This window comes from Anolis sagrei, chromosome 5, assembly GCF_037176765.1.
Source record: "Anolis sagrei isolate rAnoSag1 chromosome 5, rAnoSag1.mat, whole genome shotgun sequence".
Taxonomy (NCBI): domain Eukaryota; kingdom Metazoa; phylum Chordata; class Lepidosauria; order Squamata; family Dactyloidae; genus Anolis; species Anolis sagrei.
The window spans coordinates 29,926,943-29,954,624 of NC_090025.1; the positions used below are offsets into that span (position 1 = coordinate 29,926,943).

Sequence of the window (27,682 nt, forward strand, 5' to 3'; positions counted from 1 at the left end):
TGAGTCCACACTGCCATCTAACCCTGTTCAAAGGCAGATATTGTGGGATTTTCTGCCTTGATATACTGGGTTATACGGCAGTGTGGAAAGGCCCTGGATAAGAGCTGAATAATCTTCCACACAGTCATATAACTCAGAATATCAAGGCAGAAAATCCCACAATATCTGTTTTGAACTGGGTTATCTGGGTCCACACTGCCATGGGATAATGTGTGATTTTATTCAGCTGTGTAGAAGAGGCCTGAGATTACAATTTGACCAAGGCCTATCAGGGAATCCCTCTGTTTATGGAACATCGGTCTGTGAACTATCTTCTACCACAACTAGTGCCCTATTTGGCGTGTGTTTTAGTTCAGGAATCTCCTCAGTTTCTTTTAATCTCCTTCTGAAAAGATTTATAATTCCATCCTTTCAGCTCTTAAAACAAAATGGCTGCCCTGGGAGAGAAGAGGCTGAGGTAAATCTATCCTGGTTGCTAAGCAACCAGGCAACAAATCCACATGCCTCAGAGCTGAGGATGCAGCACATCTTGGACTAAATAGCCACCTTGCAGCAAGCAAGCCACTGACTTGTCTCCAGGAGCATCACAGCTACAGCGGTTTTTTAGAAAGTAAACTTAACCGATGTCCTAAGAAGCTGAAAAACATGTATTCTTAATGCAGGCAGTTCCCGAGTTACAAACAACTCATAGTAAATAATCTTCTGAACAGGGGAACAGACAGAAAGGAAACACCACAGGGATGTTAAGCCTCCCCTATGCTATTGAAGGCTTTATATCGGGTATGGGCAAACTTGGGCCCTCCAGGTATGTTGGACTTCAACTCCCACCATTCCTAACAGCCTCAGGCCCTTTCCTTTCCTTTCCCAGCCGCTTAAGCGGCTGAGGGGGGAAAGGAAAGGGCCTGAGGCTGTTAGGAATGGTGGGAGTTGAAGTCCAACATAGTCCAACATACCTGGAGGGCCCAAGTTTGCCCATGCCTGCCACACACACACACATATACATACATACCTGTTCCAACTTACAAACAGATTCGACTTAAGAATTCTGTTCGTAACTTGGGGACTGCCTGTATTCATGCAAAGATATAAATGTTGTCGTAATTAATATTAATTGTAATTAATAGTCACATCCCTCTGTAGACCAGGCAATCCAGTAACATTTTTGTTTACTTTTACTCCTAAACTATTATTATGTGTGATACAGATTTCTGAGAGGGTTATTTCTCTTGCTTCTTCTGTCCTCAACTTTCCTTTCTCTCTTTTTTCCCCCTACTCCATGGCATTTGACTATAAATATATCTATAGTCAATCTATATTGTGGGATTAACATAATCCAAAAACCACTGGACAAATTGACACCAAATTTGGACACAATAACCTCTATCAGGCCAATGAGTGACCATCACTCATGAAAAAAATTGAAAAACACAGCTGAAGACACTTAAAAAGCCAAAAAAAATAAAATATATATTACTAGACATTCACACAACCATACACACACATACACATATACACACAGATATAAACACACATACACATATATGCACACACAAAACACACATACACAGACTGGGCCACAGCAGTGTGTGGCGGGGACAGCTAGTTTATATATTAAAAGGTAAAGGTTTTCCTCTGACATTAAATCTAGCCATGTCCAACTCTGGGGGTTGGTGCTCATCTGCACTTCTAAGCCAAAGAGCTGGTGTTGTCCATAAACATCTCCAACGTCATGTGGCCGGCATGACTGCATGGAGTGCTGTTACCTTCCCACCAGGGCGGTACATACTACTCTACTCACATTCGTATGTTTTTGAACTGCTAGGTTGGCAGAAGCTAGAGCTAACAGCAGGAGTTCACCTCACTCCCTGGAATCAAGCTTTTGGTCAGCAAGTTCAGCAGATCAGTGGTTTAACCTGCTGCAACACTGGGAGCTCCAATATTTATATATAATATCCTTAAATATAAACTATCACTTTTTTAAAAAATCTGTTTTTTAACAATCTCACTGTTTTCAAATATGGAGGTGAAAACATATATACCAACTGCTAGCTGCAGTATTTGTTTCTCAGGATTTTTAGAAGATCCCAAGAGTAATAGGCCTAACTGTTTTTTAAAGAGATAATCAAATGCCAATATGTCTTCCAATAATTTATAAAACGCTCCCACATCTTATGGTAACACTTAATACATGAAATCCTATGCATTTTACTGGAAATTAAGACCTATAGTTCAATAGGGTTTGCCCCTAGTAGTGGGGTTTGTTGCATGACTGTCCCTCATCAGGTAAAATATCTATATTTGTTCTTCAGGCATCTATATCAGGCATGGGCAAACTTTGGCCCTCCAGGTGTTTTGGACTTCAACTCTCAGGGAGTTAAAGTCCAAAGCACCTGGGGGTCCGAAGTTTGCCCATGCCTGATCTATATGATATCATACTTCTGACTACAGTCCTGTGCAAATTTGGGTATTTTGAATGGGGATTTCTTGGTGGGTCAACATTTGAGTAGTTCACCACAGTAGTGTTTTAATAATTTCCTGTCGTAGTCACTGCGAATCGTACATTTGGTAATCTCTGCGCCTGCGCAGCACCATTCGCATTCGCAGGTGACTACTCAGGAAACTACAGTTACAGGTAAGCAACTTATAATTTTAACAGTTCGTAATGTTGTTATGTGGTTTTAACTTGTTTATAATAATTCCATGCTTAATTCTATTTTAATATTTAAATGTTGTAGGTTTTTAATTGTGTCGTTTGTAATGTTGCCAGCTGCTTTGAAACTTGGTTAAGAGAGGAAAGCAGAGTATAAATGATGATGAGGATGGTGATGATTAAGATTAATAATTAAACAATACATTTCTTGTCACTGGGCACTACAGCAGAATTACTTTGACTTTTTGACCCCACAAAACTGTATTTTTGGATGAAGAATTTGAAAAATATGTCATTTGGTGAAGTGTGCACAACTGGGATTCAAACAGAGAGGACTGTGGGAAATGTTGGAAAGAGATGTCACATTGTCAGGTTGTCCTTCCATTAATTTCCTCCTTTATAAAAGAAGACTGTGTTGCCGAAGGCTTTCATGGCTGGAATCACTAGGTTGCTGTGGTTTTCTGGCCATGTTCCAGAAGCATTCTCTCCTGACGTTTCACCCACATCTATGTCTGGCATCCTCAGAGGTTGAGAGGTCTGTTGGAAACTAGGCAAGTGAGGTTTATATATCTATAGAATGTCCAGGGAGGGAGAAAGAACTCTTGTCAGCTTGAGGCAAGTGTGAATGTTGCAATTGACTACCTTGGTTATTATTTAATGGCCTTGCAGTTTCAAAGCCTGGCTGGTTAATGCCTGGGGGGAATCCTTTGTTAGCTGGCCCTGATGGATTCTTGTCTGTAATTCTGTAATGTCTGGGCCCTTCACACAGCCCTATATCCCAGAATATCAAGGCCGAAAATCCCATGATGCTTTTTCTAGATGCCCTAGTAATCCATAAACCAGATCAACAATTGGGTCACACCGTTTACAGAAAACCCACACACACAGATAGATATCTACATAAAAACTCCAACCATCACCCAAGTAAAAAAAAGAAGCACCATTAAAACCTTGGCAGACCGTGCAAAAAGAATCTGCGAACCCCACCTCCTCCAAGATGAACTGAACCACCTAAACTGGGCTCTACAGGCCAATGGATACTCCACCTCAGACATCAGAAGAGTTGCAAGACTGAGACCAAGCCACAAGAGTCAAGACGAAGACCCACCCAGAGGAAAAGTGTTCTTGCCATACATCAAGGGAACCACTGACCGCATAGGGAAGCTGATGAGGAAACACAACATACAAACTACAGACCCACCAAGAAAATCCAACAAATGCTATATTTAGCAAAGGACAAGAAGGATCCTCTCACTTCTGCAGGAGTCTACCGTATACCATGCAGCTGTGGACAAGTCTACATAGGGACCACCTAACGCAGCGCCCAAACATGAATCAAGGAACATGAAAGGCACTGCAGACTACTTCAACCAGAGAAGTCAGCCATAGCAGAGCACCTGATGAACCAACCTGGACACAGCATATTGAGAACACAGAAATGCTGGACCACTCTCACAACCACCATGTCAGACTACACAGAGAAGCCATTGAAATCCACAAGCATGTGGACAATTTCAACAGAAAGGAGGAAACCATGAAAATGAACAAAATCTGGCTACCAGTATTAAAAAAAATTCTAAAATTAAAACAGCAAAGCAGCAGAGGGAAAACAATCAGGGACATCTAATCACCTCTCAACAAAAGATTGCTCCAGGCACTTCCAGGCTATCAAATGCTAACCAAGGTGGTCAGTTGAAACATTCACATCTAGTTCCAGCAGACAAGAGCCCTTTGTCCCACCCTGGTCTTTCCACAGATATATAAACCCATTTTCCTAGTTCCAACAGACCTCACTTCCTCTGAGGATCCTTGCCATAGATGCAGGCGAAACGTCAGGAGAGAATGCCTCTAGAACATGGCCGTATAGACCGAAAAAACCTACAACAACCCACAATATCTGCATTGAACTCGGTTATCTGAATACACACTTAGATATGTGGGATTTTCCGCCTTGAAATTCTGGGATATAGGGCTGTGTGGAAGGGCCCTGGGTTATGTGAATCCACACTCAGATAATGTGGGATTTTCTGCCCTGAAATTCTGGGATATAGGGCTATGTGGAAGGGCCCTGGGTTATCTGAATCCACACTCAGATAATATGGGATTTTCCGCCTTGAAATTCTGGGATATAGGGCTCTGTGGAAGGGCCCTGGGTTATCTGAATCCACACTCAGATAATATAGAATTTTCCGCCTTGAAATTCTGGTATACAGGGCTGTGTGGAAGGGACCTGAGTTATCTGAATCCACACTCAGATAATATGGGATTTTCTGCCTTGAAATTCTGGGATATAGGGCTGTGGAAGGGCCCTGGGTTATCTGAATCCACACTCAGATAATATAGGATTTTCCGCCTTGAAATTCTGGGATACAGGACTGTGTGGAAGGGCCCTGGGTTATCTGAATCCAAACTCAGATAATATGGTATTTTCTGCCTTGAAATTCTGGGATATAGGGCTATGTAGAAGGGCCCTGGGTTATCTGAATCCACACTCAGATAATGTGGGATTTTCTGCCTTGATACTCTGGTGGCCCTTCCACACATAATTTCAAGGCAGAAAATCCCATATTATTTGAGTGTGGACTCAGATAACCCAGTTCAAAGCAGATACTGGGGGATTTTCTGTCTTGATATTCTGGGATATAGGGCTGTGTGGAACGGCCCTTTGTAAAAAAAAAACCCAAAAGACTTTGCCGCTTTAAGGCAGGCTGAAGATACAGAGGAGGATTTTACAGCCAAATAACCTTCCTTTTTCCTTTTGAGATTGCTAAAAACAGCCTTCTAAAGGGAAGGGTTAACTGTAAAGGAAGGGTGAAATGTGGGCACCTACCCAATCTGTCCCTATGCCAAATGCCGTGCTTTCTCCCCACCTTTTAGTAACCGGCATCATGAGAAGGGACTTCCCATTCCCACCTACCCTCCTTCCTCTCTAGAGGTCTTTAACCGGTTTTTCTAGCCCGGCCTTCAAATAGCAGCAGCAGCAGGGCTAGCTGGGGTGAGTCAGTGTTTGGAAATGGAGTGGGCGTGTGTGTGAATGTAAGAGAATGAATGATGTCAGGCGAGGCTGGGGCAGACAGCGGGCGAGAGGGAGGGAGGAAGGCAAGGCAGGCAGGGAGGCAGCAAAGAGCATGAAGCTGGCTGTAAACACAGCGGCGGCTCCAGAAGCAACAGCACCGCCAGCCCAGCAGCCTTGCTTTCTGCGTCTCTTCTCTCTGCCCTCTAGAGCGGCGAGGCAAAGAGTGAAAGCAAAGCTGCCTGCGAAGGGAAGGGAGAGGCTGTAGGCAAACTTTCTTCTTGCCGTTTCTTTTCCTCGCGGCTGCCTGGCCCGGAGGAGTTGGGAATGCCAAGAGAGCCTGGAGCCTTTCCCTGCTGAAGGCTGGAAGGCAGAACTTGCTCGGAAATTACCTCTTCCCCTTCCAAATAAGCAGGTAAGTTCAAGGACTCAAAGCTTATCTCTCAGGAGGAAGAGGCGAAACCTCACTTACTCAGGGCGTTGCTCTATAGAAGGAAAAATGAGGTGTACCGTTTGGGAGATGGGATTTCCGTCTTGCTTCCGCGAAGTTAAGACATTTACTCTTTGATTGCTCGCTTTTTAAATAATTTTCCTCTTTTAATAGATTAACCTCCCGTTAGTTTGTAATAGCGCCATGGTATGTATGCCTACGTACAACTACTCCACTGAGTTTCAGTAGTTTTTATTCCCAAGTAACTGTTTTTAGGCTTACAGTCTCAAGTGTTGAAAAGCTGCCTACTGGTCAGCATAGAAGTTCTTGTAGAAAAGTTGTAGGGTCGTTTTTTTTACTTGTATAACATTAAAAAAAAAGCTTCCATCGAAATTTTATTCTGCGATTTGGTATGGGGTTATTAGGAGAAGCTTTTGATTTAACAAAATTTGGCTGAGGGATTTATCTTCCTGGGGAATTCTATTCTGATTTGAGCTACTGCTTCGTTAGATATTTCAAGATAAGAGTTCTGTAATCCAGTTTATTTTCAATATATTTTTAAAGAATGCAGAACATTGCATTTAAAATGTTAAAAACAGTTGATTGGACGCACGAAAAATACACCACATGGGCTAAGATATACAAACATAGGTATTATTTAGCATATCAGAAGCAAACTTTGTAAACACAAAGTTTAAAGAACTTGTCATTATTATTCTAAATGCCCTTTGACCAGTAGCTGGCCCTTGGAGTGCCTCTGGTGTTGCTATAAGAAGATCCTACATTGTGTATGCGACCGGGCTCAGACTGCATTGTAATAGGTGGTCTGTGGTTTGCTCTTATCCACACTCGCATGTCGTGGACTCCACTTTGTGGCCCCATTTCTTAAGGTTGGCTCTGCATCCCGTAGTGCCAGAGTGCAGTCTGTTCAGTGCCTTCCAAGTTGCCCAGTCTTCTGTGTGCCCAGGGGGGGGGGGGGGAGTCTCTCATTCAGTATCAGCCATGGATTGAGGTTCCAGGTTTTGGCCTGCCACTTTTGGACTCTCGCTTGCTGAGGTGCTCTTATGAGTATCTCTGTAGATCTTAGAAAAGTATTCCAACAGGGGATTGGCCGGAGATGTCACTGCCTTGGTCCTTTCATTATTGATGGATGTCAGGTATTGCAATACCAGCTAAACAGTGTAATTTCTCCAGTGGTGTAGGGCATAGACATCTTGTGATAATGTGGTATGTCTCATTAAGAGCCACATCCACTGTTTTGAGTTGGTGAGATGTGCTCCACACTGGGCATGCGTACTCAACAAAAGACTAGCAACACGTAAGAGCAGGTGTCTTCACTGTATCTGGTTGTAATCCCCAGGTTGTGCCAGTCAGCTTTCATATGATATTGTTTCTAGTACCCACTTTTTGCTTGATATCCAAGCAGTGCTTCTTGTAGGTCAGAACATGGTCCAGAGTAATTCCCAGGTATCAGGGTGTATTGCAATGCTCCAGTGGGAAGTTACTTGGAACAATTATAGATATAGATTCAGAACTATACCTACGTAGAGGTTGTATTAACAGTTTGTCTTAAGAGAAAATATTTCAGTAATCAAGCCATTTAAACCTTCTAGGACAACAGTGTCAGTATAATCTCATTTTTTTATGTTTTACATTCCATATGGGAACTGTAGAAGCTCTTAAATTCTAGTGAACATGTGACACATCTCTGTGTGTGATACTCCAGGGTAAGGCTCACTGATAGAAATTTACAGTCCCTAAAACAAAACATCACAGCCCTGGGCATTTTATCAGTTCTGATATTGTAAATATAAACTCAGATATTTGGAAGTGGATGTTTAACTCTGACATTCTTGAGAGTTTCATATTACTTGGTGGGTATCTTGATGTGACAGTAAGTTTTTAATTAGTTATTTTGAGACGAATCTACTTGCTGATGAGAAAAGCATACTGAAATCAGTAGACATGTCTTCTAGGTAAATGTGTTAAATGGAAACTACTTTATAAAGTATTAACTAACATATGTGAATGCAATCCAAGGCAGTTAAGATGAGCAATCCCTTATTTTTCAGTCTGAGAATCAATGACCACCACTTTCTGGACTGATGGATTCAGCAGCAGGTGGCTGGTATGCTCAGTGCAATGAAAGTAGGAATTAGAGAGCGAGGTTGGAGCATGTGAACTTGGAGGGAAAGAAATACAAATAAGAGAAAACAGACTGATTGACTGAATATTATGGGAAGTAGAGTGCACAGTAAGAAAGAAAGTGAGAAAGTAATTGTTGGATTTGGGTTTTATTTGTTTTATTGTGTAAATGGCTTTGAGCAGTCTTTGTCTCCATTTAGAAATATTGTTCAATAAATAAACAAAAGGATAGATGAACTGAAGAAAAGAAGTAGCCAAGGCTGCTAATATGATGAAAAGAACACCCTGTCATTGCACTTGCACTAAGAACTGTAGATTTTACCCCTGGGCAGAAAGATGTGGAGAGAGAAACTGGAACTGAGTAAATATGTTCGTTGTTTGTTTTTGAGCAGCAGGGAGAAAGCCACCATGGTGATGTGGTTTGAGTTTTGGAAACCCTGGCTCAGTCATGGAAATCTATTCGGTGAGTTTAGGAAAGTCTCACTCTCTCAGCTTAACAGGAAGGCAATAACAAACTTTATCTGACTGTGTTCAGCCAAGAACACTATGATGGACTTTGTCTTGAGTCTCTGAAATACAGCCTACATCCCTTGTATTCATTGGCAGTCTTCCATCCAAGTTCCAATAGTGCTGGCCCTGCTTAACTTCCAATAACAGATGGGATATGAAGTCTTTAGAGCAGGCATCCTCAAACTGCGGCCCTCCAACTCCCAGAAGCCCTAACAAGCTTGTTCAATTGTCAGGAATTCTGGGAGTTGAAGGCCCAAACAGCAAGAGGGCCGCAGTTTGAGGATGCCTGCCTTAGAGTATTTGAGCTATGTGAAAATCACTACTATAAATGTATTACTGTGGCAAATTTTGAAAAACTGGGATTAGATATTGGTAATGCTTCCATCTATAACAATTTTTTGGTATGTCTTAACTTTCATTTTGTGACGTGAGCCTCAGCCATTTTAAACTTTGCCATGGAGGCCTGTAGATAGAAAGTCTGAGAAACTCTGTGTCAGACAATACTTTTTGAGGTTTGAGGGATTGAGTTAGTGTGGTTGTGAATCTGAAACAGAGGGCCCTTCCATATTTATTTATTTATTTTCATATATTTATATCCCGCCCTTCTCCCCACAAGAGGGACTCAGCGCAGCCTCACATGAGCATCAGAGGATGCTAACAGCATAAATACAATAGAATTACAATTTACAATAAAATCAGTTTGAAACATTATACTACATCCGTAAAATTTAACAATAAATTAATAGATTAACGTGCCAGTAAAACTAAACCGAGCCGGGAGAATCCGTATCGCAAAATCCAAATTTCCTTTTCCTATTGCCGCTGGCCTCTAATTGAATGCCTGGCCCCAGAGCCAGGTCTTCAGTTGTCTTCTAAAGGACAGGAGGGAGGTGGCCAACCTGATATCCTTAGGCAGAGAGAGTTCTACAGATGGGGGGCCACTGCCGAGAAGGCTCTGTCTCTCGTCCCCACCAACCACGTTTGCGAGAGTGGTGGGATCGAGAGCAGGGCCTCTCCTGATGATCTTAAGCTTTGTGATGGTTCATAGCAGGAGATACGTTCGGACAGCTGTATAACCCAGAATATCAAGGCAGAAAATCCCACAATATCTGCTTTGAACTGGGTTATATGAGTCCACACCACCATATATCCCAGTTCAAAGCAGATAATGTGGGATTTTATTCAGTTGTGGGGAAGGGGCCAGAGTCACAAAATGAAGTGTCCTCCTGTTTTGTGGTATCAGTCCATTCATCCAGCTTTCTTTAAAGTATTAGCCTTATAAACAAGAAGTTCTGTTTTTATATTGAATTTGTATGTAAGTCGGAACAAGTACATTTTTAAAGTGTAACTTCAGCCAAATATATAAATCTTTAAACTGTGGATAGCCTACAGAAGGGTTAACTCCCCTGTGGTGTTAGTTTTGCTATCTGTGCCCCTGTTCAGAAGATTTCACCACACTTTCTGTCCCTGTGATAATTCGATTTTGAAAAATTCGGCTTGTTATGGAAACAAGGATTGTGATAAAGCTTCAGTGACGACGTCTTTTTTCTCTTTCAGGAGTAAATTTCCCTTCCTAGGGCCCTTCCACACAGGTCTGTATCTCAGAATATCAAGGCAGAAAATGTCACATTATCTGCTTTGAACTGGGTTATCTGAGTCCACACTCAGGTAATGTGGGATTTTCTGCCTTGATATTCTGGGATATAGGACTGCATGGAAGGGCCTCTAGAGGTAGATTTCTCTCACTTTCTTGTTCTTAACTATGAGTCATTTGTATGTTGGATGTTTGTAACTTGAGGATTCCCTGTATACTTCTGATGTTTAAACTTTACTAACATTCTTGACTCAGCCTCTGTAGTCCCATGAAAATCTTGATGGTTAGTTCATTAACCTCATTTAAATAAATGCTAACTTTCTGCTAAGAATCTCAAGTATGCATTCGTAGATTGATCTGCTTTGCACTTGTACTGTGCAGAACAGGTCTTCAGATTTATGGGAATTTCGTAGTGATGATATAATCTAGTATGTTCTTAATCAACACTCCTTGCCATTTTCTGTCTTTTAAAGCTTAACCTTTTAATTCAACCATTCTGAAATCTCCAATTTACTTTAGTTGCAATCCAATTTGATTCCAATTTCAGTAATCCCATTTTAAAAGAAAGGCTGGGTTTAAATTCAATAAAGTAAATAAGGTTAAATAGAGATATAATGAATATATTTCTTTGCATTGATAGCTCTAAAAAAGTAAACTCCTAAAATCTTCATTTATATTTTGTAGAGCTATTAATGCATTTTCTTAGTTCCAATCATTGCACCACCTGATAAAGCCCCATTTGAACATCTCTAGAGTGTTCATCCTTATCATGTCTTAAAACACTAGGCAGATAATATCAAAATAATAAACTTTATCCTTTCTATTTTTCCATCCTTCCTCTCACTGTTTATAACAACTTGCCTGTTGTGGGGATTAGATATTTTGAAAGCATTGTGTATGGATATTTTTGAAAATCAGCACGGTTATGTCTGCTTTTATGACTTTTTAATTGTCTCTAACCCCACATGTAACAATTGTAGAGCTCCCACTACAATATAGTCCAGAAGCCTCAGATTTTGGTTTATTTTATGGAGCAATATACATCATATAATGCAAAAAATTGCCCCCATTCCTCCCTCCCATTTCAGTAATAAGTTTCTGGATGCTGATCCATTTTCTGTACCAGGCCAAAAAAAGGACACATCTGTATCCAGTCTCATATTGCAAAATGCATTGTTGTTGTCATTACTTCTTTATACATGAGTGCCATTTTGTGTATATGAAATAGTAACATGAGAATTAGCCTTAATGGTCGCAACCACTAAGAGCAATTATAGGTACAAAAATGGGAGTGCTGTGCGGTAAGTGGTTTGAAGACTGCAGCCAAGTAGACACTTAATGCTCTTGATCAGACAGAACCAACCACTCAGTAAGAATAAAACCTATGCCAACATTGAATGACTACTTTTTTATCCTTAGAAATACATATCCAGTGAAAGAATGGTCTAACTTGCTAGATAGGTACCAATAGGGAAAGAAATCAAAGTATTCACTCTATGCAGCAGTACACATAATCATTTATCTTCTCAGTATGTTGGTGGGGGGGGGGGTATCTTTGTGTGGTTCATATGATAGTATACATTCTGCCAATATGGTATTAAAATCAATAAATCAGGATAAAGTAAGGGTGATGGCCATATTTTAGCAATACTACCAGATTTCTGTTGAAAGTTTAAAAGTTGTTTATAGTTGAATATGGAAGTGGTCAGATTTTAGTTACTTAAGTTTTTATTAAAACTGGCATACACTATCTACAGTCTTTCCCCTATGAGCAAAAGAGGGGCTTGGGTATACAAATTCTAAGTTCCTATTGCAATACGTCCATTGAATGAATGGGATTTGTTAAGTCAAGACTCATTCATTCATTGCTATAGTTGGGCCTATCAGTTGGATTTAACCTTTAAAACTAAAGAACAAGGTGCCTTCAAGCATGTGTTTCACCCCAGAAATTGCAGCCAGCAGCAAGATAATAGTAGCATTTTCACGCACAGTTCCTCTCACCACTCTACTTTCTCTTTCATCAATCAGATGTTGCCAAACACCCTCTATACCAGGTCGGCATAACCTGCAGTCCTCCAGGTGTTTGGGTCTCCAACTCCCATAAGTCCTATCCAGCTTGTCCAATGGTCAGGAATTCTGGAAGCTGAGGTCCCAAACACCTGAAAAGCTTCATGTTCTGCGGGCCTCTTCTATACTCATATAGAAGTCCAGACATTTTAGTTAAAATCAGTTAAAAATCCTGGGTTGAGTTATCCACTGGTCAGTGTACCAGGAGAATGACAACAGTTGAAAGCTTAGGCCATTCCAGGAGAACCTAAAAGATGCACTGACTCCTCTATCTTTTCCACTACGGAATCACTTTTGGTGTTCTAAATGCCTGGGTGGGAAATGGTAGTGTCAGACACTTTCCCCAATTTGCTATCCACAGACCATATCAAAATCCATATTGTGATTTCAAAACCTGCCCTTGACTTATGCATCAGGTAAATGTAAACACAACTATATGTGGTTGTTTTTTTATGAGGATGATGGTATTATGCAACTGGAAATCAGGAACCTAGTTTTCTACAAATTAGAAGTAGAATTTATTTCATCTGTATCACACAAACATCTGATTTAACATAATAAAATTGTTGACAGATTTATTCATAAACTAGAAAAGTCTGATGGTCAGTTTTATCTTGTTCACTTGAAATAGTTGTTTCATAGACTTTCTTGGACTATCAGATTTATAAAGATTTCTGTCTAAATATAGCATTTATGGTTCAGTTCTGACTTTGAGTAGAGCTTACTAGTAGTCAAGCTTGTAATGAATTGAATAATATTTAGCTTTGATGTGAAGCTTTGGTTAGCTCAGCCTGTATACTGGGACTGAATGTTCCTTTTCTTTCCCTTTTTTCAATGAGCTGCTTTTGCTTACCAAAACAGGAGGGGGAATTTCAAAATGCTACTCTGTATTTAATCAGTTTTATTTGTTAGGTACTTTTGGAGAAAAAAAGTTTTATCTATTTGTTGTATATATAAGATTATTTTTACACAATATTAAAGCAGTATAAATGTGTGTGCTATGACACTTCATTTTAATATAGATACAGCACTGCTATATGCCAAGCAGATGCTGGGAACATGACTCCTAACAGAGATGTTGCTGTCTCTGCAGATCTCAGCCTGCTAGGAGGGTTATTGTACCATGGACACTACTGTCCCAGATTATTCCAAAGGGCATTAAGAATCACAGACAGCACTGTCCTAGCAGATGCTGTGAGATTTATTTAGATACCAAAACAGGCATTGATGGGAAAGTTTCTGCAAGACAGATGAAGTACTGTTTCCTCAAATCTACATCTGCTCAGTGAACTGGTAGCTAGCTATACTGGGCATTGCTGCTGAGCTGAGTTCTATGATCAAATGAAACCAACATTTACTGAAAAATAAGTGTTCTTAACTCAGTCGGACATCTAAGGCCCTATCCACATTGCCCTTATATCTGCTCTAAATTGGATTATTTGAGTCTCCATTGCCAGATAATCTGGGATCAGATCCTGGGATATAGGGGAAATGTAAAAGGGGCGTGAATAAATAGCCATAGATTTTGCTGAGTAGCTAGCAATCCTGTGCACATTTACTTCAGAGTAACTTAGCTGAACCTAACAGGACTTAAAGTTTTTCCAAATAAACATTTATAGATTTGTGAAAGTGGAGTGAAAGTAGGCATATTAGAAAGTAAATCCAGCTGAAATTAGTAGGGATTTCTTTGAAGTCAATGAGTTTAAAATTGAGTTTTTCAGAAATAAGCTAGTTTATGATTTGCTTATTTCTTGATTATCTTGTCTCATGTAGGGAACTGTGAAGACTTGACATCTAATATAGGAAAATAATAATAATGCTTCATTTATATCCTGCCCTATCTTCCCAATGGGGACTCGGTGGTTTACAACATGCCGCAGCAAACATTCAGTGCCATAAAATATAAACAACAACCAGATAAATTACCATAAAACAACTAATAATGCATTAAACAATGACATCGAGCAATAATAAAACATTGCAACAAATTTGACATCACACAACTAAAATTACATTTTAACTAATAAACTATTTAAAACCAGACTTAAGAATTGACATTAATAAAAGTTTTATAAAGCATTAAAATTTAAAAGCCAGAGTAATGTGTCTGTGCAAAAGTGGTTAATGTTTCCATATTATAATCTATAATCTATTGAGTAAGAATAAAGATATGAAAATGTTGGGAATATTTTAGGGTAGAAACTGTTGTTCAGAGTTTTTGTTTTCAACTTTAGCTGTACTCTGTACCCCGAAAATGTTTCCTACCAAACTCAGTTTATGCTAAATGCTCCCATTTCTGAGTTGTCCACAATCTTACCAACTGTGATAAAGCATAATGCAGTGGAACCTATACTTAAGAGTGCCCCAACTTAAGAGTGTTTTGAGTTAAGAGCTGTGATCCAGCCCATGGTTTTGCTTTGACATAAGAACAACATTTTGAGTTAAGAGCTAGTGAGAACACTAGCACCAGGGGGAGTGCTAGTGCAAGAGTACATGGCTTTAGGGCTTCACTGGAGCAGCCTCTGTGCCTTGTCCTCTTCTCTGCTTTGGGCGATTGCTGTCCGCTTTGCTCTTGTCCACTTTGTGGAGCTTTCGGTTAGTTGATTTTGTGTAGTTTTTATTTCTGGTATGTTTGGCTTCATGAAGAGAGAGGGAGAAAGAGCAAGAGAGGGAAGGAGGCTGTTATGAATACAGTATGAAGAAAATTATTATTCTGCCTCTTTGCTTTGTGTTTTGTGCTTCCTTGCCACAATTCTGTGCTTCTACCATTGTGCCACAAAATTGTGCTTCTACCGAGTTGTTCTTTCCTTTTTTTATTGTTTCATGTGAATGTGCATTTATATAGTATTTGTTATTTATAGAGTACATTTTCTTGTTTAAAAACTCGTAATAAAATGTGGGGGACTGTAATGGACTAATAGCATTTCAATGGAAAAACTTGTTTTGAGATAAGAGCAATTTGAGTAAAATGCTCAGTCATCTCTTTAGTCAAGGTATCATTGTATTACTTGTTCATGTTTTAGTTCAAATGCACAATATAATGTAACTTTTTGGACTTCACATTTTCTATAGTTAGCATATAATGTAAAGTTCTAGTCAGTAGTCCAAATATCCTAAAGCCATCAGATGCTGTTTGACCTTGGAAACTAAGCAGGGTCAGTAGTTGGATTGGAGACCTCCAACAAATACCAGATGCTGTAGGCTGTATTTACAGAGGGGAAAAACTAGCAAAATTACCTGGAAATAGTCTTTACCTAAGAAAACCCTATGACATTAATAAATAGTATAAAATGATACTATTTCAGCATGAAAGTTCTTGGAACTTGGAAAGCACATAAATTGAAGATGGTGTGGCATAAATGCCTTATTTATCTAATGTTTGAAAAGTTTAATTTTATTTTTAAGTATATGTTTACAGTGCAAAGAATGAATTGTTCATCCTGTGTTATGGAATCCAAAATGGTAGTTTTTCTATACACTAGTTCTCAAATCACGGGAGAAAAAAATATTGGAAAATGTTGCACATGTACAAAAAAGATCTGAACATAATCAAGATTAGAGATGGCAAGGTCTGGAAAAAAACCCCAGAAAAAATGGGGGGGGGAGAACCAGCCCCCCCCCCCCCCCATTTTTTCCAAAGGTATTTTTTCTGGAAAAAATGGGGAGGAGGGGGAGTGTGTACAAACAAACATTCTCAGAAATCTTTTTTAAAAGTCTTCATGTTGTATAGTTTGCATACCATGTCATAAACATATTATTTAAAATTGGAAAAGAACATATTCTATACACTTAAAAATTGGGAGAAATTGCTTTGGGAAAAAATGGGAAACCCCTTGTGTTTTCCCCAATTTTTCCAGGCCTTCCCATCTTTAGTCAAGATACAAGGATTGAGTTTCTTTCTATTTCAGGATTGTAGTTCTAGAGTAAAATCAGCTAAAGTTTATAATCAGATAGTAACGTGATAATTAAATGGCAATTTACATAGGAGAGGGTATTTCTGCATTACTGTATCAGCCGTAAAAGGCAGATTCATCAATGTACTTACTATACATTAGGAGAAGTTGGATGAGAGGTTGCTATACCAGCAGTTGGATGAGGGGTTGCTATACCAGATTCCTGTGATTCTCTTTAAGGCATTTGATGATCAGTGTTGGGATCAATTTTGATCATCTCATTCTTCCAGCCTGCCTGATAGCTTGAGAAAAAGAAAGAACTGATAATTGCTCATGCCAGGGAATTAACTCTTTCCCACCTGTCCATGTGGTAGATTCCTATGATTCTCTTTAAGGCATTTGGTGATCAGTGTTGGAATCAATTTTGATCATCTCATTGTTCCAGCCTGCCTGATATCTTGAGGAAAAGAAAGAACTGAGAATTGCTCATGCCAGGGAATTAACTCTTTCCCACCTGTCTGACAGGTCTTGTCCCTTTGCTGCCTGGCAATTTGCACCACTTTACTTTTTGTTTGTTTTAAAGCAGATGGCAATCTTTGTCTTCTGCCCTTAACATGGTCCCAGATAAGTTTAGTTTTTTAATGTGGTGCTTCATACTGTTTGCCTTCCATCTCAGAGGTAGTGTCTGTTATATTGATTTTTGTTTGCCACTTATCTTCAGAATCAAATAAAGACGTGCTGAAAAATTTGCTTCCACTCTTTCCACTCTGAGCCCATGCAAGTCTTCCTGGGGATGAGGCAGTAATAGCTTCCAATGTCATTACACCCTTTTAGAAATTTTAGTAGAGGTGAAGACAAATTAATCATTCTCCTTCTGTTCCTAGGGACACCATGCAGAATTATATAAGTCATGTGGAGATTATTTCTGATCATTGTTATTCATATAAGCAAAGTTTTAATGATATGGTAGACATTTAATGTAGTGATTTTATCATCAAATGAGTGATAAAATCAAGCTTTGCCTCACAATATTTATTATATATGCAATATAATAATATATATGCATTGTGTTAGCAGACCATAATTGTTGATGTGCACTCAGAGGGAGAGAGAGAATTAAAGACTTTTAAAATAATAATAATAATAATAATAATAATAATAATCGTAGTATGAAAGTGAACCAGCTATTCCAAAATAGTAGGGAGCAATAAGTTTTACTCCCTCAAACATGTACTTTTGTAAAAAGTTTACTTCTTCAAATAATAAGAAGAAAGTGGAGGATTAAGCTAGGCTATTCAACAAGAGAAACATTGGGAAATTAGACTCAGAGAGAAACATCTCAGATGCCGGTGAAACTGCCTCCACTCATACTCCTTCCATAGATCTTTTGAACTACTGCTACTAATTCCAGCAAATGAAATAAGAGTTACAGAGGAAAGTTGCTTATATTATTTCAATGACTTCACACAGTACCCGATGTACTGTGTTGGAGAGTACTACTGAGATACTTGCCCCATGTAACTGTCACAATGTCAGTAAGAAAAGTCTAGCTCCACTCCTCCTCTGCATGACACCATCTCATTTTTAAATTGTATTTGAAATTATAACTTTTTATCTGTTTTACGTATATTTCTTTAATTAATGTTATTTTATTTTTGAAAGCCTTCTTGAGCCCCAGTTTTGAGATATAAATTTGCTGTTACTTTCCTTCTATGTAAAAGAAACTGCTATGTTAAACTGCACACATTTGGCGGACTGGCTGGTTTTTGGTGGTTCACTTTGTAAGGTACCATATTTATCGTATGATGCTGATAATGATAATAATTTCTCCCTCTCATTTGCTATGCCCCAGATGTTTAGTTCAGTCCTGAATGTTTCCAGGTTTTATGTTCTGTTCTGGAACCAGATAGCAGACAGTTTTGATTTGATATGGATCTGGTACAAATTGGTCTGAATTGATTTGATTTTTTTTTCAAGGTTTGGCCAAATATTATAACCCTAGCAATAGCTAAGACATCTCCATATTTAGATGGAAGTCGTTTTCATTAAATTTAGTAGGATTTACTTAAGTGTTACTGCTTATAACTGTTCTTTCTCTCTTGTCCTCTTCATGGCAGAATAAGACAGATAAAGCTAATGCTGCACCCTCCCCACACCCTAAACTGCATGGTCTTCTAATGTCTAACAACTCCATTAGCAGCCGATCTCAAGGTCACAGCTAATGGAAAAAACAATAAACATTTTTTTGCAAAGATTGCAGTGATGTTTGCCCTTAGAGTGCAGGAAAGGATAGGATTCTGTGCCCAGATATATAGTGAGACTTCTTTTAAGAAACATGCAAAAGATTGGGCATGAGCTTTCTTCAGTGTGTATCCAGAAGATGTGGGAGATTAATTTGCTAACCAAAATATTATTGTAGGCCTCTAATATGTAACACATGCACACCTTGATACATATGTTTTTATGTCTGAATTTGAAAGACTGAATTTCAGAAGCTCTGTTTGCTCCCAAGCACACCAAGAATTGGTTTGGGGAAATACGAACACCTTCCCCAATCTATCTCCCATGTGCAGAGATAACTTGAGGGTTCAAATTGCCAAGACGCAACCAAGATAAAGATTAAGGAATCTCACACCTCTGCTTGCAGTTCCCACCTGGAATACATTGTGCATTGGTGTGAGACGTATGGCTTAGATATAATCTTTAAATAGCAATATCAAATTACTAGGCTGTGGTGAAGTCATTTTTATCAACTGAACAAAACTGACACTTTTAATATGTTATACTCGACATTGTTAATGTTTCACAAATGAGTTCCATTGGTATATTGTGGCCACATAATTATTAAAATGATTATTAGACAAGCATAGCTTTATATATCCTATGACTCATGTGACTAGCTAGTTCTTTAAAATACCAGTTTTTAGTTACCTCATAATCTGTTAGTGAGTAAAGACCTCCCCAGTTTTCAGTTTTCAACAAAGGTTTTTACAGCCCCCCTCCTTGCAACTTCATCTGTCCAGAGTATGAAGGACCTATGTCTTATACCTCTGATGTTAGAATAGAATGCTTCAGGAGATACTTGAGTCCCTTAGGTGTTATTATAGTCTTTGCCTTAATTATTGTTGCCGGAATGTATTTGTAGACTTAACAGTAGGCTATCTTTGGCCTCAGGATATGGTACAACTTTTAGCAAACTCTTTCACCAAGATCCTGAGCAGAGCCCATTTTTAAAAATCCAGGCAGTCCCCAAGTTACAAAAAAGATAGCTTCTATAAGTTTGTTCTTAAGTTGAATTTTTATATAAGTCAGAAGAGGAATATTTTTTAAGTGTAACTCAACCCAAAAATATGTGTATACGAGGTATTAGCTTTGGATAGCATAACGAAGGGTTAACACTCCTGTTCCATTTGTTTTGCTATCTGAGCCCCATGTTCAGAAGATTTCACCTCACTTTCTGTCCATGTGATAATTAAAATTTGGCTTGTTGTGGAAACAGGGATTGGTGAGAAAGCTTCACTGGAGTCACCTTTTCCCCATGATAATTCTTCCAGAAGTTCATTTCCCTTTCTAGGGTTGGATTTCTCTCACAACCTCTTGTTTCATCCCCGTTCTTAACTATGAGTGGTTTGGAAGTTGGATGTTTGTAACCCAGGGATTGCCTATAAATGAAATCTTGCAAGTACATTGGTACTCTATGGTCTGGTTCAGAACCCCCATGGATATCAAAAATTTTGGGTGCGCAAGTTCCATTTTATAGAATGGCATAATAAAATGATGTCCCTTGTATATACCAGTTGCCATCTGCTTGCCCATAGAAAACCTGAAATTTGTCTGAAATTTGTATTTGCGTTTTTTTTAATATAGCCTTTTTAATAAAATGGTGTCAGGACAGAGTATTTAAATTCCAGCAGAACTTCTTTAAATATGCCCTATCCCACTGTCAATAATATGTCTTACCACATTTAAGATACTCTATTGTACTAAAGTTTGTTACTGATTACAATCCCATTTTGTTTTTGTATGAATAAAATGCAGTATCTAAAATGGTATAGAGATTATGGGATCAGCTGGACTGGGAATATCTACCTGATGATGATGATAAGGATGATGATTATAATAACAACTTACCGTATATCACAATACTCAGTGCTGCTCTTTGCCAGTTGTTGTTTTATCATCCAAATACTTGGCTGACTTTTAAAAAAGAAGTGGACAGAAGACACTGCTTGGTTCACGTGAAGGCATCTTGCTTGTGATGAGGATTGTGGCCTTAGATGTGGATGCCCCCCCCCCCCCCCGATTTGTTTCCAGATCAGTGCAGTTCTCAAATTATTTTCTGTCCTCCCCAGGACCTCCTTAAGTTTACATTTATTTTAACATTTTAACATTTTCAATAGAAATACACTTTCATTGCAATTTCCACTTAGCCCCTCCCCCCCCCCCCCCCCATTTCCCATTCCTACAGCTGTAACTCAAGTTGGAGATGACTGGGCAGATGTTCTTTGGGCCACTTGAATCTCCTGCATTAATCACTAAAGCCACCTTGAATGCAGGATAAAAATAAACAAAATCTCTACAGAGAACCTAGAAAATATGTAAAGAAATATTCAATTTAGGCCTCCAGCACAATTATGTTGTCAACTGGTGGAACTCCTGGCAGACATTACCATAGAACCAAGCTGGTAGTCTAGAAAGAACATTTGTCTAGCCATTTTCTAAGTTCTCTGGAGCAATTCCATGGTATTCCAAGTTCTTTGTGAATAAACAAAACTGTGTTAAACAAGCTCAAGTAATAAGTGGATCCACTGTAATGAAAATTGAGATTCTCAAAACTATGCAGCTCAGCAAACTTCTAAGCAACTATATTTTTACATTTCTGTATTCTGATGATAAACAGCTCCAAGTTCAAAGTTACTACAGATTCCCCATAAATGCATATTATATACATTGTTGAGGTACCTATTATGATGTCAGCAAAAGATATGACTTGGATTTTATGGAATTCTGAGCAGAGGACATCTACTAACAGGTCAGATCTGAAATAAAGGGGATTTTTTCCCCTTTAGTTTACGTCTTCTTTAATCTATCATCTGTTTTAAAGCATATTTTGATACTGTCAAGAGAACAAATATGACAGATCTAAAATTCTAATGCCTCTTAATTTCAAAATGGTTTTTCGTGTCTCCATCTTAGAAATTGTGTGTATTCACTGGTAACATCCTGACTCTATGGTAACATGTTAGATATCATAACAGTTGTTATATAACAGCTCTAAATGCACAAAAATGCCAGCTTTCTATGTAACTTGACAACCTCGCATAATAATACTGGTACATACAAATGACACATCCTGAAAATAGTTTAGTCACTTTTTCTGGGGTGAGCATGTGACTGATGATACCTTTCCAGTTTGCTGGCTGTTGACTCATTTTCTCTGTGGTGAATGAAAGTACATATTACTCAGCATACATTCCTGAAAGCACATTCTCTTTTAACACCAACAGTTAAAGTCTCTCTCTCTCCCCCTTTTTATTTGCAATTGGATACTATTGCATTTGTGATCAAGGCAGCCAACAAATGATAACCAGTTTTTGTGTATATTTTAAGGTGGAATATTGAAACTATAGGATACATAGGAAAAGCAAATAAACCTGTTTGAAATTCACTGGTTACAAACCTTGTAAGAGGTAGAAGGCATGTATCACAATTGTTAATATCCCTACAAACTCTGAAGGAGGATACCATATCTTTTATCCAAAGCATTCTAAAACATTGCTAGTTGTAAAGGTGAAAACCCATCAGTTTAGAACATAAAATGCCCTTAAGTGGCATTAAAGGAAGGACTAGTGATCTAGATTTCTGTATCTGGATTCAAGTTTGTATTCCAGATTGGTCCAGATCAATTCAGAATTCAATGTAGTTTATCAAATTGGATCCTGAACTGAATCAGGGGCCCCATATATAACCTTAGTATTAATCCAGCCTTGCTTTCCTTTAGAACACAATGACTTCAAAATGCTATGGGGATAACCATAAAAATCAATCACTTTTATTGTTTGAATAGCAATAATTTGACAGAGCATTTAATAAATAATAATAATAATAGTAATAGTAATAATGAAACTTTATTTATATCCTGCCACTATCTCCCCAAAGGGACTTGGGGCAGCTTACAAAACCATGGAATAGTGGAACAGAATATACAAGGTACAGTAAAATACATATACATAAAGATTTACATATATATATATATATGTATATATATATATATATATATATATGTATATATAATATATATATATATACACACACACACACACAGCACATATAAACCCTTCTAATTTAAATAAAATACTCAATAAAACACAGCAATAGCTGCAGATTAAAATGCAGCCGTATCAATGTCAGCCATGTTTATATAAAAAGGTCAATGTTTTTTAGCATTCAAACAATGCACTATTTGAAGGTGGCGGATTTCTCTGTTTTTCTTCTTTGCTGGCAGATTTGTTTGTTCTGATTCCTTTTGTGAGAGGTGAAGTGGCCCACTCTGAGCTTTGTGAAACCAGAACTTAATCAAGGAAGTAGGAGTCATATACATCACTGTAGCCTATTTCTTCTTTTTTATCTGAGAAATAATTACATGCCAGGATTTGTAAACTTTAGAGGCCTAGCTCTATTTAATAACTGCAATTACAGTAAACTAACTGAAACAACATGATTTATATCCTGACCATTTAGCACAGGATCTTCTTTTGTTATCCAAAGCCTGAGAATTCATATGAAAATTTTAAGCATTTGTGTGACTTACAGACTCCATCCTACGCCTTTTCTTTTTATTCTGTTCTCTCCCATCTTCCAGAGTACTAAAGTAGAATTTGGCGTTTCATCCCATCTTTCTTGATTTGTGTGTGTATATGCACATAGCCTTTGCTGTATAATTTTATAAATTATGCTGTATTTATAAATTGAGGTATCAAGTCACCATGGTTTTACTTCATAAAAAGAAACAGTAATTTATTCAATATCCTTTAAGTCTTATGTTTCTAAATATTATAGTAAAACAAGGCGCTTTGTTTAGGGTGAGGTTGTTCCCTTTTTTGATTTGATTATACTCTTTGATGTCTTGAAAGCTTTACTTGTACATCAGTCATTTGTCCTCAAATAGCCTATGGTCAAAGGAAAAACATAATGTTGTTGTTTTCTAGTTCTTTGTTCTCAAGTATCTTAAAAGAAATTGACAGTTTTGTAAGCTAGGGCTGGGCCAACTGATACAATAGAATGTTGGAAGAAATTGTTTTGCACAGTACAGCATAAGAACATAACAAATCCAATTCATAATGAATTGATTTGATACCAGGAAAACTCCAGGTTGTGCTGCAGATGTGTGAAAATAAAATTGGGCCAAAGAAATGATAGAATCTATATATATAAATTTGTTAGGGGCATCCAACGAGGAAACAAAACTCAAAAACCCCCCAACGAAACTTAACCAAAATTCCCATGCCCATAACACAACCCACAAGGTACAAACATATCTACTCAAAATGAAAACAACACAACAACACACTCACAAAACGGCAAAACAACAAAACTCAAAAATCCCCCAACAAAACTTAACCAAAATCCCCGTGCCCATAACACAACCCACAAGGTACAAACATATCTACTCAAAATGAAAAACAACACAACAACACACTCACAAAACGGCAAAACAACAAAACTCAAAAATCCCCCAACAAAACTTAACTAAAATCCCCGTGCCCATAACACAACCCACAAGGTACAAACATATCTACTCAAAATGAAAAACAACACAACAACACACTTACAAAACGGCAAAACAACTGAGCATGCGCATTGGCGCCCAGCCGCAAGTTCCCTGGCGCGCGCACATGGCCTTCCAGCCAACGTTCCCTCTGCGGAAACCATGCCCACTCCAAGCCCCGCCGCGCCGCTTCCCACACACACACACCCCCTGCCGCACACACACACGCAACCCCACGCTCCATCACTCCCCCCGCCGCCGCACACACACACGCAACCCCACTCCCCCCGCCGCCGCACACACACACGCAACCCCACGCTCCATGACTCCCCTCGCTGCCGCACACACACACGCAACCCCACGCTCCATCACTCCCCTGCCCCAATCTTACCTTCTTTTACTTCACGCCACCTCCAAACCCCACCCCGCCCCTTCCCGCCCTGTCAAAATCTAGGAAAGACAGGAAGGAAGGAAAGAAGGAAGAAAGAGAAAGGGAGGTAAAGAAAAAGGGGGAAGGAAGGAAAGTTAGAGGAAGAAGAAAAGGAAAGAAAAGGAAAGATGGAAGGAAAGAAAAGAGATACAGCAGAAGAGAACGAAAAAGGGGGAAGGAAGGAAAGAGATAGAGAAAGAAGAGGAGAAGGAAAGATGGGAAGGAAGGAAGGAAGGAAGGAAGGAAGGAAGGAAGGAAGGAAGGAAGGAAGGGAGGAAGGAGGGAGGGAGGGAGGGAAAGAGGGAAGATTGGCCACAGCAACACGTGGCGGGTAAAGGTTGTTATTTCTATTATTATTATTATTATTATTATTATTATTATTATGCTATTGTTCCTATGAGACCCTTTTAGGGGGAATGGGAGAGGTGTCAGGTCCCGGAGGCAATGCATTGCATTATTGTTATTGTTATGATGGTGGTGAAATAAAAGGAAATAAAAAGTGAAAGAAGGAAGCAAACAGGGAGGGAAGAAAGGCAAAGGAAGAAAGGGGGAGGGAATGAAGGAAAGAGAGAAGGATGAAACCAAGTAGTGAAAGAAGGAAAGAAAGAAAGAGGTAGAGAAGGAAGAAAGGAGAGAAAGGGGGAGGAAAAGGGGGAAGGAATAGGTAGGGACCTCTCTTTCATAATAGTCCAGATATCTACCTCAACTTTGCTAAGTTTTACTATAGGCCACAGCAACGCGTGGCAGGGCACTGCTAGTTCAATATAAAATTATGGTTTATCCTACTTCAGTGATAATTTTAATTATTTCAGCAATATTCAGAATTATTCTATTAACTGTGCTTATACATTTCTTCAATGATTTATTCATAATGTACTGAGAAACCGTAACTCCTATGCATTTCTGTATAACATAGTTAACACTTTTCTGGAAAACAACATTGTAAAGGCAATTAATGAGCCAGGGGAAGATTTTGAAAACATTTTAAATTGTCGGGTAGTTGAGATCACTTGAATTATATTTTTGTGTTCCAGCAGGTTGCTTACATCTGATGTCATGAATCGGCCTTCTCATTCTCGATTTAAAAAATGAACATTTATCTAGTTTTGTAGGCATTCATAGCTTTGATACCCTGATTTGTAGTTAAAATCCATGTCTTGCGTGTAATGCTACTTTTTAAAAGTGGATGTTGGAATAAAACAGCTTCTTTTATCAAAATTAAATTCAACCAGCTTAGAATGACTTTTTCCCCAAGAAAGTACTTTGTACCAGGTATTGCCTCTCCTTTCATTTAAAATAACTTATGTTGAAGTAGCTTCAATTAAAATAGAGCATACCACATAAGTTTTGTGTGCTGAGCTAACTATTGAAGGTCTGCCAGAATAAAATCGCTCTGCTTCTCTAATCCATTAGTACTTATTGTGACAGTGTTTGTCCGGAGACCAGATTTTGTTCCCAGAATTACCAGTGGACTTGCTCTGTGATCATTGTCATTAAGTGTCAACTGTGCTTTTACATGCACAGCTCAAAAACTGCAGGGCTTTATTTCCTGCATTTTTCATCAAAGTTTAGCAATAGTTGTTTGATTTTAGCTCATACTTCTCAAAACCACTTCTTACTTTATAATCTAGTTATTTAAGCAGTGAAAAGGAAGAAGAAATACTTAAGAAACTTACTTGGAAGAGAAACTTTAACAGATTATCTTCCATTCAAATTTGTCTAGAGGTGTTTTTTTGTTTGTTTTTTTTTAAAAAAAAGCAGAACTTGGAAAGCTGTTCTTGAAAAAGGATCTCATTTGGATAAAGGCTAAGCCAACATCCCATGAATTGTTTATTATTAAAATATTTATACCCTGCTCTATTTCAAGAGATCTCATTAAATTTCATTAAAATATGTTAAATTGGTTGAAAATAGATTATTTAAATAAGCTTAAATCTATTAACAATGAATTAAAAGCAGATTTGTAAAATGTTCAAGTTTTTAAAGGCTACATATAGCAGTATTTGGGTTGAAATAATAAGTCCAAAGGCTTTGGTAAACAACCAAGTTGTAACTTGGTGTCTAAGTGCAATGAGTGTTGGTGCTGATCGAAACATAAATATTGGTATTACTTTATGAGTCCAGTCCCTTAATGTAAATATATTTTCTATTTTTTTATGAAACACCCTATATCTGGTTAGGTTTTCTACATTATGATTCAACAATAACCCAATTTATTTCATTGTATATTATTTTCATTGCAAGTATATATTCAGAGCCTATTGTGTGTCTTTTTAATGTAATTTATCTCTCTGTTAATTGCAGCGAGCATGTTGATGGTCCTTGGAAGAAAAATCTATGAGACTTTTTTCAGAGAACTGAAGCTATAACTGACCAGAAAAGAGAATCCAGTTTTTGTATAATTTGTTAAAAGACCCAAATGAGCAGGAAGTACAAGAAGAATTTTTTTTAAAAGAAGTGGAAGATATTTTCTTTAAAGAAATTGGACAGGAATTTATTTGTTTTGTCACACGTGTTAGGCCTGATGGATACCATAGAGACAGCAAAACTTGAAGAGCATATGGAAGAACAAAACAATGAAACAGCAAATGGTTATGTTCTACCTGCTCTCACTGTTAGTGAAGAAAACAAGAATGGCAGCAACAAAACAAAAGCTTTATCCAATGGTTTGCGAAAAGGTGCTAAGAAGTATCCAGACTATATACAGATTTCTATGCCCACTGATTCTAGGAACAAACTCCCATTGGAATGGTGGAAAACAGGTGTTGCTTTCGTGTATGCTGTTTTCAACTTAATTCTAACGACTGTCATGATCACAGTGGTACATGAGAGGGTGCCTCCTAAGGAGCTCAGTCCTCCATTACCTGATAAGTTTTTTGATTATATTGATCGTGTGGAATGGGCTTTTTCTGTATCAGAAATAAATGGAATTATACTCGTTGGATTATGGATAATCCAGTGGTTGTTTCTCAGATACAAGTAAGTGGTTCTGCTTCTATGCCCTCATTTTATTAAGAATATATACAAGGTGTAATCTTCAGTTTTGAAAACCACGTACACAGAGAAGTGTTAATAGAACAAAGATTTCTATGAGTCTGAAGTCATGCAGTTATAGTTTCAGCTACCTAATACTTGATAAGTTTTTCTTGCCCCTGAATTACTTTTTGATAAAAATGCTTGAA

The 27,682-nt window shown here is 38.3% G+C and overlaps 1 protein-coding gene across 1 annotated transcript in view; it reads left to right on the forward strand.

Annotated features, from left to right (window-relative positions):
• Positions 1-5,627: 5,627 nt before the first annotated feature.
• Positions 5,628-27,682, forward strand: part of SGMS2 (sphingomyelin synthase 2) — a 33,656-nt gene continuing 11,601 nt past the window's right edge. The window contains exons 1-2 of the mRNA XM_060779120.2: positions 5,628-6,078; positions 26,805-27,479. Of these exons, the coding sequence (XP_060635103.2) occupies positions 27,025-27,479 (455 nt within the window). The 5' untranslated portion in view covers positions 5,628-6,078; positions 26,805-27,024. The remainder of the gene's footprint in view (positions 6,079-26,804; positions 27,480-27,682) is intronic.